Source organism: Amblyomma americanum, chromosome 1 (genome assembly GCF_052857255.1).
Source record: "Amblyomma americanum isolate KBUSLIRL-KWMA chromosome 1, ASM5285725v1, whole genome shotgun sequence".
NCBI classification, from domain to species: domain Eukaryota; kingdom Metazoa; phylum Arthropoda; class Arachnida; order Ixodida; family Ixodidae; genus Amblyomma; species Amblyomma americanum.
The window spans coordinates 305,577,155-305,594,265 of NC_135497.1; the positions used below are offsets into that span (position 1 = coordinate 305,577,155).

The 17,111-nt window shown below is 44.3% G+C and overlaps 1 protein-coding gene across 1 annotated transcript in view; it reads right to left on the reverse strand.

The window, feature by feature from the left end:
• The window catches only part of LOC144098413 (nose resistant to fluoxetine protein 6-like), a 52,918-nt gene that overhangs the window by 15,606 nt on the left and 20,201 nt on the right, over nucleotides 1-17,111 (reverse strand). Inside the window, exons 9-12 of the mRNA XM_077631025.1 lie at nucleotides 15,667-15,838; nucleotides 13,925-14,007; nucleotides 6,280-6,402; nucleotides 3,701-3,821 (exon numbers count right to left, since the gene is read on the reverse strand). Of these exons, the coding sequence (XP_077487151.1) occupies nucleotides 3,701-3,821; nucleotides 6,280-6,402; nucleotides 13,925-14,007; nucleotides 15,667-15,838 (499 nt within the window). The remainder of the gene's footprint in view (nucleotides 1-3,700; nucleotides 3,822-6,279; nucleotides 6,403-13,924; nucleotides 14,008-15,666; nucleotides 15,839-17,111) is intronic.

Below are 17,111 nucleotides of genomic sequence, written 5' to 3' on the forward strand. Positions count from 1 at the left end.
TACGTCACTACCCCGGAAGGCGGCTTTTTCAAACACAGCCACTGGTGGGGCTTGTGAGAGGTCGCTCTTCCCGAGCTCCCGCAGGGCTCATTTTTGCACAGGCAGTTTTTCGAGAGGCTGCCCGTCTCTCGGCTAATGAGCTGATGCGCAGTGCCACGGTGGTCAGGCGGCAATTGCGTTGAATTTATTTGAATTAATTTCATTCCTACCTGTCATAGTGGGCAGGTAGCCGCCGTCTTTTCTCATGACCGGAGCCTCTAATGCTCTAGCATTAGGACTGAAGGTTTTAGCTTGCTTGGGTTCGGTCTCGACATCGGCGCGCGTGTTTCTCTCGCTTCTTTCGTAACTCCCCTCTTTTTCAGTTTTTATTTTTCAAAAAAAAGGAAATAGAAAGAAAGCATAGAAAGTAGGCGACGGAGTGCCCCGCTGAATTTCTATCAGAAGGTTTGCAAGTGAGCGAGAGGCACGACGAAATCCTCTAAAGGAAGGCAGATCCTTTACAATTACGAGCTGGTTTCAGCAGACTGAAATGTTGTTTTCCTCATTGGCGGCATCGTTGTGAGAGCTTTCATGAGGAGAATGCAGAATTGCAATAGAGCGTAGGTATCTGGATGCACGCTGCAATAGCTTGCTGCATACTAAAAGGAAGTGTGCTGTGGTCTTCCGCTAGAGCACACAAGCAACACAAGGTAGGTATGGAAAGCAATATGTCTGAAGTTTCGCAAGAAAAAGGCTCCTTATTTACTTGCATCACGTCCGCGCGAACTGCTTTCAAGGACACGGAAGACAAGGTATCGGAGTCTACCTGCAGTTGCCATAAAGCTGCTCCCGCATTAAATGCGCTGAGATGTTATTTCGAAAGCAATTTTCTCTTTCAATTTATACGATTCCTGCGGTATTTTCAGCCTTTTTATGTTGCTTCCTTTTCTACCATCACATAACAGCGCTGCTTCCTCTCACAGCCCATCGCTTGGGGCCAAATTCCGGTCTGTCGAAATAAATACTTACCCCCCTGAAACACGCCGCAGTCTATTAGAGAAAAGAAAAAGGCTCTCGCCTCTGGTCGAGGTAATTGTAATTCTAGGTGGCGTAAACATATGGGCTCGAGCCACATCTTATGGGATGTTAATTATTTAATTGATCACTTCAGGGCTGAAACAATTTGATATTTTAAAGATGTCATTTCTTCAGCCAGCAAGCTTTAAGCTTATCCCGGTGTCTGCAACACGTGGCAAAATAAATAAATTTATGCACCCAGTGTGGTCTGCCCACGCGCACAAAGCTCACCCACCCACACCTTGGTGGTAACCGCCGTGGTGGTAACCAACACCTTTATGGTTTTAGGGTAGACTACGTCGGGTAGCATCGCTAGTTATATGAGGTTCTCCGGCTGCAGTGATCCAAAACGTAAACTTCTGAACAGAGGCCTAGATGAGACAGCGCAGCGTCCTATGCTACTTAGACACAGGGATTCCGTCATCAGTCCTTTCTGGACGTCATTCGTTCGGCATATGCGGAGCGTTTCATCGAAGACTGGTAGCAATTTTTAGAGATAGGCTTTTTGAGTTAGAAGAACGCTCTCGTCGGCAAAGCAAAGGTCTAATTCATTCGAGGCTGAAAGCTGGGCTAGATGGATGTACATTGTTAATTAGAAAAGACTAGCGCTAGAGACGAGGACACTGTGTACTTCTATTTCTGTGTCGTCGTCTATAGCGCTAGTCTTTTCTAAATAAGTTTAATTTATTGTTCTCGTGATAAAATATTGAGTTTTATATTGAGAACTGTTATGATTTACTGGTACTATCCAGACCGCTGTACGCCATGTAATTTCTGACCGCATCTATAGCAGTAGGCGCAAAATTTCAGCCGAAACATCAATGATGTCTGGCAGTAATTGCAGGCATGCATGTGACATGCAAAAGACTGTATTACTTAAGTCAAATATACTGGGCGTACTATACGTTGTAAAAGGAGAATTTTTGGAATGCGTTTTTACTCTGGAATGATGCGTGCGATATTAGTAAGCATGGATCAGCACGTGGCATACATCAGCGCTCAATTAATAATTTTTGTAATTTAATTCTTTCCTCTGAAGTTTGGGCTCCAGTTTCAGTTGCCAGACGATGGTTCCGTTGTTACAGATGAGTATGAGATCACGCGAGGGCTACAAAAACTGCAGCATAACCACTGCTTTGCCGTTTGAATTGATTCAAATTCTCACGATAAACTTCTCTAAAAACCGGAATGGCAGCAACCGAACAAAGAGCTATTGCAGTTTTTGCATGCCTCGTGTGACCTGGTGCTCACTTGTGACGTCGCAACAGTCTTTCGACTACCTAAACTCGGTACAATAAATTCAGTCACAAGTTTGGTTTATTTTATGGGGTTTAGCGTCCCAAAGCTACATAGGCTAGGAGAAACGCTGTAGTGGAGGGCTCCGAATAATTTCGACCACCTGGTGTTTTTTAACTTGCGCTCACATCGCACAGTACACGGGCCTCAAGCATGTCGCCTCCATCGAATTGCGACCGCCGCGGGCGGAATCGAATACGCGCCTTTTGGGTGAGCAGCCGAGCACCACTACCACTGCGCCACCCCTGCGGCTTCTAAAAGTCAGGTACTGAGCGTAGGCAAATTTAATGTGGTAATTCGTGTTTACTAATGCCTTATGCAACATTCGAAACCTAAAATACACATCCGTTCATTTATTCATGTCACACGCATGAACCTTTCCTCATTTCGAACACTTACCCGGTGCCTTCAACGAAACCAGCCTTTTTAGAGCGAAAGCTCTACTTCGCGACAGAAGCTGCAAAAGCCAATTCATCGCTGAAGCCTTGACCTTGAATGAATAAATACTGCTGTGACTGGGATTCGAATCCGTGGCATCGCGAACAGATCAGCTTCGCTGGCCACTGTACGAGAGAACTAGGCTACCGCCGCAACCGATCACGCCTCGTGTTAAAGTGCAACGCACTCCCGTGCTGTGCATTGCACGTCGTCGTTTTCATCAACTTCTATCTGCGGCGCGATCAGGTCAGATCAGCCTAACCTCGACCAAAGCTAAGCCTGAGTGTAATACCGTCGCCAGACGTTCCGACGATCCAGAAAAGCAAAACCATGAGCCAGTCAGGCTAAACACATGCTTTCACACGTCTACTCGGTACGGCTACGTTAAAACCCTAGCATTTTTTCCCGATCGGGAACAGTGAAGGAGAGCGAAAAGAACGGGAACTGCAGTAATGTTTGGCCAATCAGAATGTCCCATTGGCTACCCTCCTTTTGGGTAGAGGGTAGAAGAAGTGAAAGAAGAGGGGATAAAAGTCAAGCACGCCGAGCTTAGCGTATACGCAGCCCAAAAGCTACTGCCGCAGCGCGGTTCTTCAAGTCTAATATCTTATACACTCAAGAACTGCTAAAGTGCCGTCTGGGCTGATGAAGGGTGAGGCTTGTGAGAGGTGCAGCTTCGGAGCAAGTCAGCCGCGTTTCCCATTGCAAGGAGTGGAGACAAATTTATTTATTTTGGTTCATTTTCATCGCAGAAGAGTTCGAAATTTGCATTATGTTAGTGGCATATTACAAAGTGCGCTGCATAGTATAATTATGTCAAAACAAAATTTGCACATCCCATGCATGCTTTGACTTAACCGAAACGTTTTGTTGTTTCAAGTTACGCGAATATATCAACGGATATACTCACCTCAGATACCTTTCTCTCTTTGTACCTCCTAACAAAGAAAAATGTGACGCATCCCATGAAGTAGCAAACGGCGTGATAGTGCGGGTAAAAGAAGTAGTAGGAACGAGTGGCCAGGAACGTTCTGGAGAAAAAAAAAGAAAAGCATGCTCGCACATTTTTTTGCCGCATACTGATTTCATTAACTGAACAGTGTTAGAAAAGTGTGATCAAAGTTCATTTAAATAGCGCGTGACTGTCTCTAGCACGTGCGGTGTTCTAAGCTGTACTAGATTCTGTCAGAAATTCTTTTTTTTACAGTGTGCACATCTATTAATACCTAAACATTCGTTCGCCACCGATGCAGCTGCAAAATCACGAGTGAGCGCTGTTTACCCTTTGGAATGCTATTTAAGGGGCCGCAAAGGCAACTAGAAATTATCGGGCGCAGGCTTACAACGCTGGTTCTGAAAGGCCATGGAGATTATACAAAATCAATAGATGTAAAAAAAGGATATCGGCATACAACTTGGAAGTCATTCCTATTATTGGTAGCATGCATATGAATTTATGTTTCTACTTTTGCGCTCGCTCCATTCACAGACATGCGGATCAAAAAAGCATAACGGATTTGGTCTGAACTTGGTTGCACGAGAAATTAATTAACGTTGTATGAGGAATAAAACTGAAATAATTTGCATGGACACGTCTTTATAACCAGCAATATCAATGTTACCCACGTGCCATTAAGCTAGGTCCCTATTTTGTAAGGCTGCATTTCGTTCTTATTTAATTTGGTCTTGATGTGAATCATTCCGAAAGTAACAGAAGGTGGGGAAGCAAATGACCAATCAAGGCCCCCTGGTTTCTCTCACGAGCACCGATGTCAGCGGAGCAAGCGCCCAAATTGTTTTCTCAACATAGGGCATAAATTAGAGCATGATTGTGTAGTTAAGTGACAGCCACTGCAACCCCGGCCTTTTTGGTCACAGGGCCTGAGTTTGTACTCATCATACGAGAGCCCACTAGTATCGCCAGTTACCAGTCGTACTCGCAGATCCTGCTTAGCTTTCAGTTCTTTTTCTTTCGCATCACGGGACCGCACAAGAAATATTATGACGTGTTTAGGCCTTTTAAGCTAGTTCTTAAATTATGCATGATGTAGGAATGATGACGCACATGAAAAATAAAGCAGACAGAAAGCGCACTTTTTCCTGACAATTGAGAAATTTTCGACGACCACGTTGAATTGGTCTTTTAATGAATTCTGCCCAGAATTAATTTTTCTTTGGCTCGAATAATGCTAACCGAACGCTAAAACACAACAAAGAGTGCTCGTGCGAGTACCTATGTAACTGATGAGAATCTAACACCTTCGCTTCAGCGATCGATTCCAATAGTTTCGACACGTGTGTGCGGATGAATGCTGCACATTTTAACGGGCGAGGAATCAACCACAGTCAGAATCCGTCTATATATCGCGGGAAAGCTATGTTTCGTGAAAGCTGTCCTTGGCGCAACTTTTCTTGGATCAATAAAAGAACAATCCGCAAAAGCAACTCACTTTTGTGACTGAAATGATAAAAGACGAGGAATGAGCAAATAGAAAATTAGCTGAGATTTTTAAACTTTTTCTCGAAATAATTGGGGGATCAAAGTGACAAGGCATCGCCTAGCTGCCTTTGATGGCAGTAAATGGGCAAAGTTAAGGGCGTCAGCTATTATGACCAGTCAGTCTCATGCTTTGACCAGTCACGCATTATGTCCAGGAACCATGGCCAGCAGCTGATGGTGTGGAAGCTGTAACGCTGAACAGCTCTTTGCACATGATGACTATGCCAGTGCCTCCAAGAAATAAAAGGCCTCTATACTCCTCCTGTGATGTCACGCACCTTGCCCGGTTGACAATACTACAGCATGAATTTATAACATAAAGCTCAAGTAGCGACTGCCGCCAAAATATTAGCGAGCGTATGGTCAACCGGGGAAGGTGCGTGACGTAACAAGAGGAGTGTAGAGGCCTTTTTTTTTCTTGGAGACACTCACTATTTCCTCGATGTTCTACAGTGCGCATTGATTCGACAGGATTGTAGAAGGCCAGATTTCCGAGCACGAGAACGAACCGCCACCGCAGGATGTTTCAAGAATAAAAAGTCTACTTCGGCGCAAGTTTCGAGCGCGTATTGTTGAGCGAGCTTGCGAAACTTTCAACGAATTCCTTGTGCCTAGATTAGGCCATATCAGTAGAAGTCAGCTCTAATTCTGTTCATTGCAACCTAACAGCTTTTACCTTCTTGCCAAGCTTAGCTGAGCAGAAGCATTTCTCTTGTAAATGAGCTGAGTTGCCTAGGTGTTTATCGCAAGCAGTGGCAGTGTTAAATCAGTGTCCTGGAGCCATTGCAACGTATTGTTTTCGTTTCAGTATATTCCAAACCTCCCCCTCTCTCATGGAGTGCTTGGTTTGAGTCTTCCGCACCGGCGGGTCAACTGTTCCTGGTCTGGCCATCAAGCCGCCTACCTGCTGGGCGCTTATTTTAGTGCTGAAATAAAGTATGTTACTACACATGGAGTAAGACTTCAAAAAGCAAAATTATTTCACTTACAATGGTGATTCCGTCAGAGCCACAAGGAAAGGTGTCATGTTGTGGCTGGCCACCTGCCACGCTGCCACCGAACAGCCGACAACAGACAGAAGCAGGAATGTGGCAACGGCAAGCTTTGGACGACTGTAAAAGCAAATAAATAGATTGTCGCGTCGATGGCACATGTTGCTAACAGCGCAGGTAGACACTAGCACGCACGCGCACAGAAGAAGGCAAACGCGTTAAAAGAAACTGCACACACAGACCTCGGCAGGGTGCACTGACATATCCCTCATCGGCGAAAACAGCGCTAAAACTTTCACCGACAGCACACATTCGGTAAGAGATATGAAAGAGTAAAAACTGCGGAGGATGGATGCCCATGCTGCTGTCAAATTTATGACGACAAATGGTCATACATACCGGCGGTGATTGTTAGATAAAAACGAGTCTGATTGCACTTAAATCTCGAATCAATCACTGACAAAGTTCTACACCTCATTTCTTCACAAAAGAACTAAGAACTGCATTTTTATTTCGCTCTCAGAAATCATATGCGTGAAACGAACCCCTTGCATTCTGCGCTGCGCGCGCTCGGCACAGTTTCCGTTTTACCGGACGCGTTGTTTCCACTGGTGGGCCTTAACTGAGAGGCTCATTTGACGGTAGTCTATGCGATTGCACGAAACCCAACGCTTTTGGCCGAATCTCGGCGTACTCGTGCCTGCGACAACGCGGCGCAGTTAAATGTATATTTTTGCGGATTTCCAGTTCCCTCTGCACAGCTGAAGGGCTGTGGTGCTTTTTGCTACTCCGAGAGTTACTCAAATTCATGGCAGCTTACGAGCGAAAGAAGCTGGGAAAGAAAAATTCAGCCCTCAATTGCTGATCTATAAAGCTGTTTGACATAAGACTTGTTTTCGTTCAAATATGTGTTTAACAGGGTGCATGTGGACAGTACATCAGCCTACAGTCGCAATTTTTTGCCTCGGTGTCGCCTTCGAAGCGACCATGAGACAACGGGTACAGTGCGCGTTAGAAATTAATACATAAATATATAAATAAATGGCCTCTTGAATTAGAATTACTTGTAAACTGATCAATATTAGATTACAAAACTCTACATTACATGCTACTGTTGTCAACAAAAGTGAAGACGACCGAGATGCAAGGCTATTACTTCGGAAGCATCATGGACATGCATTACGTAAAATGATCGCTTCCAAGTAAAATGAACCTCATGCATTACATGCATAAACAATGCGGACATCGAAATGCAGCTGAAGCTTTTCCACATCTCAGTAATAAGAGAGAAACGACGCAATTTGCGGCATTTTGTGGGAGCTGCTAAGACAACGAACATTTTTGTCCGGTCATGAAAGTGCTAAGTCGGGCCTTCTTATAAAGAAACCTGCCGGTTATATGCATTGTGTTCGTTGTAACCGAATTTCGTAGTAAGTGGATTTTGCCATATTAAAACCAAAAATACTAAACTAAACCAAAGTGACACTTATTGCTAAAGTGAGATATTCTCAATGACGTTGCAGCTTGGGCGTGTTGGTATAACATGACATAAAAGCTTAAGCGCACAACCAGACGAGGATGGTGAAGAAAGACAGGTGGCACAGGAGCGCTAACTTTCAATAATGTATAGTGAACTGCAGAGCGGAATATACTCCTTCGATGACAGCGCGGTAGACGGCTTCGACATACAGATATCCCCTAATCGGTCAATGAACTCTGCCTCGATTTCGCACTTCAGTTGGCAGCTGCTTTTTGTGGTAATAGTGCATTCCTGGTAGATTGGTGAGCAGTTACGTTTTGCACTGGGGTCTTCCCTTAGGGCACAACTGAGTACTGCACTATAGGATCTGCACTTTATTCACATTTCCTACAGTACACGTCGAGGTACCACTCGCACCTGTCCGCAAAAATGTGAGGGGCAGCTGCGGGGGTTTCCTCGATGTGCACTGTAGGAAGTTTGAATGTCGAAACCTTTGCTCCTAGCAATCTTCTTTGAGGCGATAGAGTCAAGTCCGGATATAATGAACCAAGACATTTCGAATTATTGGCTATATCGAACACACAGAATATCTTCTTGAAAATTCTGTGTAAAAGTATAGGAAAGTAGCGAAGTATACCGAACTCTAATTTCGCCGGTCATTCGATATATCGAACTGCACACCGTGCCCCTGCACCTGGTGCTTCCCCTAACGGCACTATTTTATCACTTTTCGCGCGCAGAGACAGGTCGACCGCACGGCACTGAGCACCTGCTGGCAGCGCTAGTGCTTTGAAACCGCGTGTCGAGGTGAGCGTGAGGTATGCTTGAGAGTGGCCTTCGGTCTCTCGTACTCGTTTTCCACGCCACACCTTCGTTATGCGGTGAAGCCTACCTACCTAAAGATTAGCGGCGGTCCACAACGGGCGTGCTTCGCTGCCGAATACGTTGTGGGAACTTCAAATTTAGTGAGTGATTATTCTATATACAGAACACTGATAACACGATTTGTCATCTTGTGATAGGCAGTGGTTAGTTCCAAAGCACCATTAGCACAGCAGGTTAGGACTATCAAAAAGCCTAGCAGAGAAGAAACCGCAATATAGAAGGAAGACACTGATGAGGACGGTGCTGTGTGTTTCTTCTATGCCGTTGTTTCTTCTCTTCTGTAGTTTAATAATAATTTACCAACTAGTTCTGGCATTCGTACTAATAAATCCTAGCGTACGGTGCGCTGCCAGCACGCCTGCGGGTGGCAATTCGCACCAAGAAACAGGTCACTAGCGTGTCACTACATTCTTGCGTCTATATGTTGCAGATTAGATTATATATTGCCATTTTTATACACATCGAATTATCGATACATCGAACTACTTCGCAATTCTCTCGATTTAGATATGTCTGGGTTCGACTGTGAGCACGCAGTAAGCACACACCGATTGGTCTCGGTGTGCAGCCGCCGGATACCTGGCGCCACCTGGCGGCCTCAAGGCAGTCTGCGCATCCGCACTGACGGCGTGCGGGCTCCCCGTACTCCGGTAACAGCAACACGGTACACGGTATGCATGCTACAGGTGTCTGTCTGTTGTTGCCAGGAAGAAAGAAAAGGAAATTCCACAGGCTTGCTCATGGGTGCTGTGAGGCGCTCTTCAGCCTCCTCGCTAACGGGAAGCGCGAACGTTGTTACTATGGCGGCGAGTTTACGGTGGTTTCTCGTTCGCTATAACCGAGTGGTGTGGCCGCAGCAGTTCATTGCATCGAGAAGCAGTGCCATTACTGTAATACTTATTTTGAGTGTAGTACCGCCCTCGTTCGTAATAGGCGAGTGCTCGTTATATCTTCTGCCATCATAAGTGCGCTCGAGAGAATTACTGAATTTTTTAAGCCTAGAAGGAAGCATTAAGCAGTTCCTAGCTATACGTTTTAAACACATTTTAAACACTGTCGTGTTTAGGAAATAGTGTGGTTTTTTTTAATAAATTTTGCGATTGAATAGACTGAATTGTTATCCCACTAACTGTTTCCCCAACTTGAACAAAAAACTTCAAGAAAAGTTCTGCGTTCTGCGAAAACTGAACAGAAATCCTACCGTTGGCTGTCAACGAATGCTTTTGGGGGCATTTGAACAGCGTTAGCTCTTACTCGTCACGTTTCGAGATTTCGTGGGGTCTGCTACACCCTTGATCACAGCGCCATCTGTGGCAGCAAATACTCATCAATTTTCGAGATTTTGTGAGGTTTGCCACCACCCTTAGATCAAAGCGCCATCTGTGGCTGCAACTAGAAAACAGCGCACCTCGCATTGATACTTGTAGCGCCATCTACAATAGCATTATAGAAACAAATGTCAAGTGCTAATGATGACGTCACGGTTCAATATGGTGGATAAAGGTGGAACTGAGTATAACGTCACGGGATGAAATGGCGGCATAGTTTCGGTTTCTCTAATCCAAGATGGCGGCTATTAAAATTGGTTGTGCCCTCTCATCCCTCCCCTCCCCGTCACCAAAAAATATCCTCAAACGGGTAGGAAAACTGTCCCGTTACGGGACCGCTATACATGTATACATTCGTTCCGCTATATATACTCCGACAACAATGGGCACCCATCCAGGGACAGTTGTATACCGAATTTGATAGGCAAATAAAACCCTATGGGTTGTGGCATAGAAATAAAACCACAATTGAATAGGTAAACATTGTATGCATACAATTACTAATTGAAACGCTGCCATATCGCACCGCAAGCCGAATTCTAGGCCAACCTTGAACCCCCAAACGAAGCAAATTTCGTTTGCGACGTATCTTGAGGGGGAGCAACTCGACAACAGGTAGACGTGCATCGTAATTTCTCTGATAGATGGCGCTAGGCGGCGATCGTTCCGCTAGGCGGCGTGAGTGCACGCATAGCCAGCATGGTGGCCATTCACCCCGTTTCAAATGGTATTTATTACATTCCATTTCTCCAGACGAGTGGCGCGTTCTTCTTCGCTTTCTTCGTCTAGTAAACCAAACAGCTAACGCTCGTTACTTCAACGTTTTCCAGACGGTGGCGGCCTTTCTTTATAGTGACTAATCTTAAACATTTGGAGGTGTGTGAAAAGTCTAACAAAACTATAAAGCCTTACAAGAAATCTCCAATTGCTTAATTTCGGTAATGGTAGCTTTATTCAAAGCTCCTTAAGGACGTCTAGAAGAACAAGAACGGACATCACAATTGAATAAGCGTCTCTTGGTACTCTCGCAACGCATGGCACAAATTTAAAGAGGCTATTTCAGGAGCACAGTTCAGTGTTCGAAAAAAGACGCTCGAAAGCTAGCTGCCTAGCTTTTCTGAAACCTATCTCTCCTCTGCGCTAAATGTGTCCGACTAATGAGTCTAATGCATCTCCAGCAGTTACAAAGTGAATTAATCAAAGGTAACTAAATTATTCGTATGCAAGAAAAAACATTCATTAATGCACAAAGTGACCGTGAAGACTACTGTACTGTAAAAAGGTGGAAAATAGCGCAAAGTAACATGGACGGGAGGAAAGAAACACGGACAAGCGCTGACTAACACCTTACCACCTTATTCGAAGCTCTTTCAAATATAATAGGAAAGATGGCGCAAAAGATACATTAACTACACATATGCATATACATATCATAAAATCCGCACGACTTCGTATGTGTGTCGTTCATGTATCTTTTGCGCCATCTTACCTCCCACATACATATACATCGGATCTCCCACAGGCGGCATACGGTTGTTCTTTCTACTGCTTTCTAATCATTTATCTTTCAGCGATAAAATAATTACGCTATTAATGTTCCATTGATCAATACCGGAAATAAAAAGAATAGCTTATGCTCCTTCGTTATATTATATAGCGAAGTATACGCTTCTTTAACGGAAACATTTTAATTGACTCGACGTATCGATTGGAGGGAGTGAAATATAAATGCGTCCGTTAACGAAGCGTATACTTTACTATATACTTTTTAAGCAATCAAGCACGTCATGTTCTCGCAACCCATATATATATATATATATATATATATATATATATATATATATATATATATATATATATATATATATATATATATATATATATATATATATATATATATATATATATCAAAGGGCTTCGTATAAAGCAATCAGTTGGTAGTGAACGCTTGTACGTATTTCTTTCCTCGCGCGCATGTTTGCTTGTGCTGTTTTCCAAGTTTTAATCATATGCACCAACTAGCCGAAGAACAAATTTATTACTGCACCAATGTAATGCTTTCAAACCTTGGCACGCTGTGAGCAGGACCGTTTGTAATAGATTATCCTACCTAGAGTCAAAAAAATACCCTTGTTTATAATTTATTGCAAATCGTGGTATTTCCTTGAAGTACATATTCTGTAGGCGTATTTCAGGCTTCTGGAAGAATCTTGGCTGTACAGGTCAAACTGCTCGTCGTCACTTGTTTTTGCGCTTCAGACGGCAAAATACAGACTGCAAAGTCACGACTAACCTCATCGCATTTTCAAAATTCTACCAAAGTTACTTTTTGGCTCGTGTCCCGCTTTAAGGGGACATTCACACCTGCGAGTATCGACGTCGCGCAACCGATTTCGATCGATTAGTTACAGTCTAGAAGCTTTGGAGAAAGCAGGGAAGGGCCGCGATGAATCGGCCAAAACAACGCCCTCGACACACAAGCTGTGTTTGCATGAATGCGACAGTAGCGCATCGCATTTCTATAGCGTATCTCGCGGAGCCGACACGCTACTATTTACATGTACTGCACAAGTCTGGCGTGACGGTGACCCCTCGCCCCGATGCGCACGGCAGAGGGGTCCAGCCGCCGCTATATTGAGCGCAGTCTGCTTTGATATCCGACTGAGGGGATGTTGTAGAGCCACCACAGAGAAGAGGAGGGGCACCTACAAACCTTCTTACGTTCACCATGGAAGTCGTCTTGGTGATCTACCCCGTCTGGCACATGGATGCGACGCGCTTTCTTGCGCATTATAGCTGTTTACATGAATGCGATGCACTCGAAAATTGATGTGCTGCAAGGCGATGCTCAAGTTGTCGCACTGATGTAAGCACAGCTGCAGGTATGAATTCGCTTTAAATGCAAAATACTTCCATTTTAAACGTGAAATTTACTCGGGCGATCTGGATCAATACTGGATGATCAGCGCAACAGACAAAAGAAACCTATAGCCCAAATAGTGTAAATCGAGTTGATAGCAAAAACACTTCTAGTCTAGACGTCTCTGCTGCAAGATATTTGCAATCATTTATCATTTTCGTGTGTTTCTTGCATTCCTATAAAAAGCTGTCAAGATTGTTTCACCCTAGGCGAGAGTTGTGTTGGTGGAGTATTTTGTAACCTTTCATCTCGTTTTCCACATTTTTGGCCGTGACGTCAATCGTGACTAAAACAAATGATATGACGAAGCTAAAGACCAACCATAGGCACGGCCGGTCTTGGACGCGGCGTAGCCGCATCCAGTCCGGCCATGTCAGTTTCTCTGCAGAGACAAAAGTGGCTCCGAAGAGCTTGTCAGGCATGTGAAACGCGTCGTCATGTTTCCTCATTCGTCGGCTTTGGCGCCGGTCCTCTAGAGCGACATGGACGTGGAGCGCGTTTATGCCAGTGAATGGCGCTACGAGCATTTTTCTGTCGTAACCAACATGGCGTCATCTCCTACGGAGTCGGTCACCGGAAGCAGCGAGTAATGGCAGAAGACCAAATGAAACGAAAACGAAATGAAACGGTACAAAATACGGTCCCCGGTTTCTAATTTTTGCCAATGATCTATCAAAGCAGAGGAGTATAATATATGGGTTGGCCGCCGTTACAAGCCAATAAAACACGTTGCGGGGATAGTTGTTGATGCATATAATTTTCTTGAAATTAAGCAGCCCTACATATTTAGCCGAAAACACAGAAACACATGAAAGGACGGGACAAACCAATCCCTGGGCTCCTCGGGACAAATACCGCCCTAGAGCAGAGCGAGCTACGCGGTTTAAATTTCAGTTATCCTGTAAATCTTACGCACAAACGTTGCAAATATATCGTAGGGACCAAGCTAAGGCAGTGTTCCTGCGTGCATAACAGAGCAACCGGAGACAGTACGAGTTAATAGAGCGTACCGACCCGAATGCCACTTACTTTTTCAACAGGATGAGTATCGGCAAGCACAGAAGAAAGAACTGGAAGTCCAGGGATAGGTACCAGAGATGTGCCAACGATGGCTGCGATAAAGGGAAGATGAACAGCAGATTTAACCTTTTTCAGGTGTTGGCGCACTGTACTTGAACACAGGGCAAACAAGGGGAGGGAAATGAGGGGCTCGTTCGACAAACTTATGAAGGAAACCAAAAGTCACATAAACCAAGGTGCATAGGGGAATGATTCTTTTTTTATTTGTAGTGCTGAACGATGGCAGAATAATACTTCAATAATTCTTTTGCTTAAAGGAATTTGATTTTAAAGCAGCAGAAAAAACAACCATGCCGCCGGTGGGATCCGAACCCACGACCTCGGAATTTCGCGTCCGCTGCTCTCCCAACTGAGCTACGGTGACGGCTGTCCAATGTGCTGCTCTCGTGGGTATATTTTTTCGGTGTAGAATAACCTTGAGAGCGTTATTAGATATATATATATATATATATATATATATATATATATATATATATATATATATATATATATATATATATATATATATATATATATATATATATATATATATATATATATAGGGAGCTAACATGAAGGGAGCTAACAGTCACCGAAACCAAGGTGCACAGGGGAATGTTTAATTTTTTTTAATGTGTGGTGCTGCTCATTGGGATAATAATACTTCGATTAATCTATCGCTTAGAGAACATTACTTATAAAGCAGCAGAAAAAACAACCAAGCCGCCGGTGGGATCCGAATCCACGACCTCCGAATATCGCGTCCGGTGCTCTAACCAACTGAGCTACGGCGACGGCTGTCCAATCTGCTGCTCTCGTGGGTATTTATGCTTATTGGATGTAAACGAACAGTGAGAGTGTTCACCAGCGCCACCCTCGTCCATAGCGGCGGACGTAGCACGTCCTGTATTACCGCGACTGTGACGTGGAACGTCATCTTACGGTGAGGGTGGAAACTGTGCGAGAGCCCTCTTATGCTACCTATGGCATCAAGACTGCCAGAACCGAGACCCTCGTTAAGCTATTAGCAGACAAAGTTAAGGAAATGAGGGGCTCTTTTGATAAACACATGAAGGGAGCTAACAGTCACCGAAACCAAGGTGCACAGGGGAATGTTATAATTTTTTTGTAATGTGTAGTGCTGATCATTGGGATAATAATACTTCGATTAATCTATCGCTTAATGAAAATCACTTATAAAGCAGCAGAAAAAAACAACCCTGATTGGTCGTGTGTATATATATATATATATATATATATATATATATATATATATATATATATATATATATATATATATATATATATATATATATATATATATATATATCTTCCTTCAAGACCGATTGTCGATTAACAGCATTGACACCGCTGTTTTCAGTGACTTAGATCGTACAGTTGGTGCTGAAAATATGTGGTGGATGAAGTCTTAGGAATAATGACGCCTCAATTACTATAGGCGAAATTGCAGAGGGCCATTCCTTGGTGACTCAGCACCACTCTTTAAATAACTGAAGGATAGCAAATACATCACGCATATCGACAGTGCAATGCACGCATTGTTCCAGGATAAGAGCGAACGCTGCGGGCACACGAAGCGCCCTCTAGGCGGGTCTCAGTGCCCTATCTGGTGCGTACTTTTCAAGTCAGTACCCTTGCTCACAAGCAAACCGTAGGCACCCTGCGCAGGAAGATGCAATTGCATGTCTTACGCCTCTGGCGTCCATGGTGAAACCGTAGTTTTGCACTTGAAGCAGCAGCAGCGGCCACTGCCACATGAAGTCGTTATGGACCTTCGTGAAGTAGCCGATTGCGTCCGGTCCGGAAGTAACAAGAGGCAGCAGGTACAGGCACATTATGAGGAAGAACACTGGCACCGTGGTCCTGAAACGATTCATCTTTTAGTGAAATATGCGACAGCGTGCACGAATACTTGCGTATGAAACCGTATAATTTAGAGTTAATTGTAAATTTCGAATTTACCGGGAAGCTTCAGTGCAGTTAGGAGCACGAAAAATTTGGAGTCCAAGCTTTTAATTCCCTTCAACTCAGATTCCGTAGTGTGTCTCGTACGCTCACAAGGGTAGCTGTGGTGCCAGTGGATGCTGAACGTATTCCAAAAACCTTCTTGAGCTGCGAGCTCTGCAAGGCGCGTGTTGCCAACATTGGCGAAAGTGGCTTGCAATTCTTTCCGGCAGAAGTTGGAGTTGTTTGTTTCAAAGTAAACAAGATGCACACAAGCCGCTTCTCAAACACAAGGGACGCGCCAAGTGATGCGGGATATTATCGATAGGAATTTGGTTTCAGGCAAATGCAAGATGTAGAGATAAAAAGAAAACAGGGGAACAGTAACAGCGGCTTCTCGCGTGTCAGGCGTCCACAGCAAGAATTCGCTCAGAAAGTTATTTACCTTCTGCGCCTTGCGACGACTGTTTGTTTCCGATCTTTTTGAAATCACATGTATACGTAATTTGGTCGCTGCATTCAGTTTACAGCGCTCCATGACATAGGGTGTCAATTACGGGACTCGCTGTATCCAGCGGAAAAATTTCGGATCCCCGAATCAATCTAATAAATCGAACTTCCTAAGGTGCACTTCAATGTGCTGGTTAGTGCCACACATGAAGACGAGCAGTAATAAAAAGTATAGGGATTGATTCGAGCACTTAATATGAATATTCACACGTCCTCATTGGGATTATCAAGATTAAAGTGCCTGTTTTCGTTTAGGCTCTCCTGCTTAGTGGAAGGTCACAAGTTCTGTACCTGGCTGCAGCGTCCATGAAAGTGTGGCGAAGTGATAAAATATTGGTGCGCAAATATTTTCGTGCACCTGCCGAAGCTCAAATTGGTCCAAACTATTCGAAGCCTTCCACTGCTCCATCCTTCCTGTACAACCGAAGCATTGAGACAGGCGGGAAGGACAGTGGTAACCCTCGCAAATAAGCGTGCTGTCGTCATCGTCGCCACTATTATCAATCAGTAACATGCATTTGTTGACACACTTTGCAGGGCATCTGATGGTATCAAACACACTTAGCTGTGCCCGGTTCTGCCACATCATGTTCGCAACTGAAACTGCAGCCCGTGGCCAGAGAGGTTGCGACAATAGTGAGCTCAGTCGTTTTCTTCAGTGTTGGAGCCGGAAAAACAACAA